Source organism: Charadrius vociferus, unplaced genomic scaffold (genome assembly GCF_000708025.1).
Source record: "Charadrius vociferus isolate BGI_N301 unplaced genomic scaffold, ASM70802v2 scaffold564, whole genome shotgun sequence".
Classification (NCBI taxonomy): domain Eukaryota; kingdom Metazoa; phylum Chordata; class Aves; order Charadriiformes; family Charadriidae; genus Charadrius; species Charadrius vociferus.
The window spans coordinates 185437-186813 of NW_009647940.1; the positions used below are offsets into that span (position 1 = coordinate 185437).

Genomic DNA, 1377 nt, shown 5'->3' on the forward strand with positions numbered 1-1377 from the left:
GCCACCTCCATGGGGAAGCGGCCACCCTCAGGGCTCAGCAACTCGGCCGGGCAGCGCTCACAGGGGCTGACACCCGCCGTGCTGTACTGCGCCTGGATGCAGGGCATCTCTGTGGGGAAGAGCAGGGCGTCAGCAGGGACCCCACTGCCACACCCATCCCCCACGGCCCCTCCGTCCTGGGGGGAGGATGGAGATTAGGCAAGAACCGTGGGGGCTTCCCCAGGATACCCCTCGTGCCACAGCCCCGACCCCTGGAGCCACTGGCTGTCCGGTGGCAGCCGCCGGCCGCCCAGGAAAGGTCACGCCGCAGCCAATGGGCGCAAAGGACATTCCCCAAAACGCTGGCTTAGCAGAGCCACCGAAAGGGGAGGAGGGAGGAATGCGGCCGGCAGCTTCCTGAGCCCCACGGCTGACCAGGGGAAGTCGGAGCTGAACCAGGGCTTGAGGGTCCCACTCCCCCCATGACCCATTTCAGCGCCTTTTGGAAAAGCAAACGCAGCCAGACCTGCCGGCTGTGGGTGTAGAGGAGCCCACCTCCCTGTCCCTGCAGCCCCCCGGCACTGCGGCACGGATCCGGCCCCACGTAAGACGTAACAGGAGTCCCAAGTCCAGCTGAAAGCCAAGCCAGGAGTGACCCTGATGGCAAGACGATAATGTAATTCATCTTGCAGACCTTTAAAGGTCACACCGCTCCTGGCCCCCGGCCGCTGCAGCCCCGGCACGGCACCGCTGCCAGCTCACTGCCGGCCCCTGGCTTCCCCCAGCCAAGGCCGGGCAGCTTTTCCCGGTGCCGAGAAAACCGATACCCACCCAGGGAGCCGGGTTTAAAAATACCCAGCGTGGGTTCAGCCCTGGCACCCACGGGGTGGCACCAGCCCCCAGTTCACTTCCAGTGCCCTGGTGGGGTTCATGTCCATCCACCAGGCACCAGGGCTGTGCTGGGCTCAGATGGTGGGTCCAGAGGGGATGGTGACCCCGCAGCTGCTTCCTGTCCCTGCATACAGCCGGGGGGCATGAGGCTGTGCTGGGGACATGGCATCGGGGGGACATCAGCTCTGCTGGTGGCAACTTTCCTCACCTGCATGCAAATCCCGACTGCAAATCACCGGCTGGGCTATGCAAAGCCTCAACCCTTCCTGCAGCACGGGCTTTGCCTGGCAGCAGCAGGCAGTGCCCGGCACAGTCACCGCTTCCTTATTCAAATGCTTATGCCTTTGCCGGCAGCATTTGGGGTCCCCCCCTTGCCATGAACCTCCCACCCTGGGGGACGAGGCACAAATTCCCGCAGCCGCCCCCATGCTGCCCACGGCCTGGGCACTAATTGCAGATTCTTAGTTTGGGAGTGCTGGCAGCTGCCTGTGCCCAGGTCCAGAGGCC

At 64.7% G+C, this 1377-nt stretch overlaps 1 protein-coding gene across 1 annotated transcript in view; it reads right to left on the bottom strand.

Annotated features, from left to right (window-relative positions):
• The window catches only part of NR4A1 (nuclear receptor subfamily 4, group A, member 1), an 11904-nt gene that overhangs the window by 2185 nt on the left and 8342 nt on the right, over positions 1-1377 (bottom strand). Inside the window, exon 5 of the mRNA XM_009883200.1 lies at positions 6-176. Coding sequence (XP_009881502.1) covers positions 6-176 — 171 coding nt within the window. The remainder of the gene's footprint in view (positions 1-5; positions 177-1377) is intronic.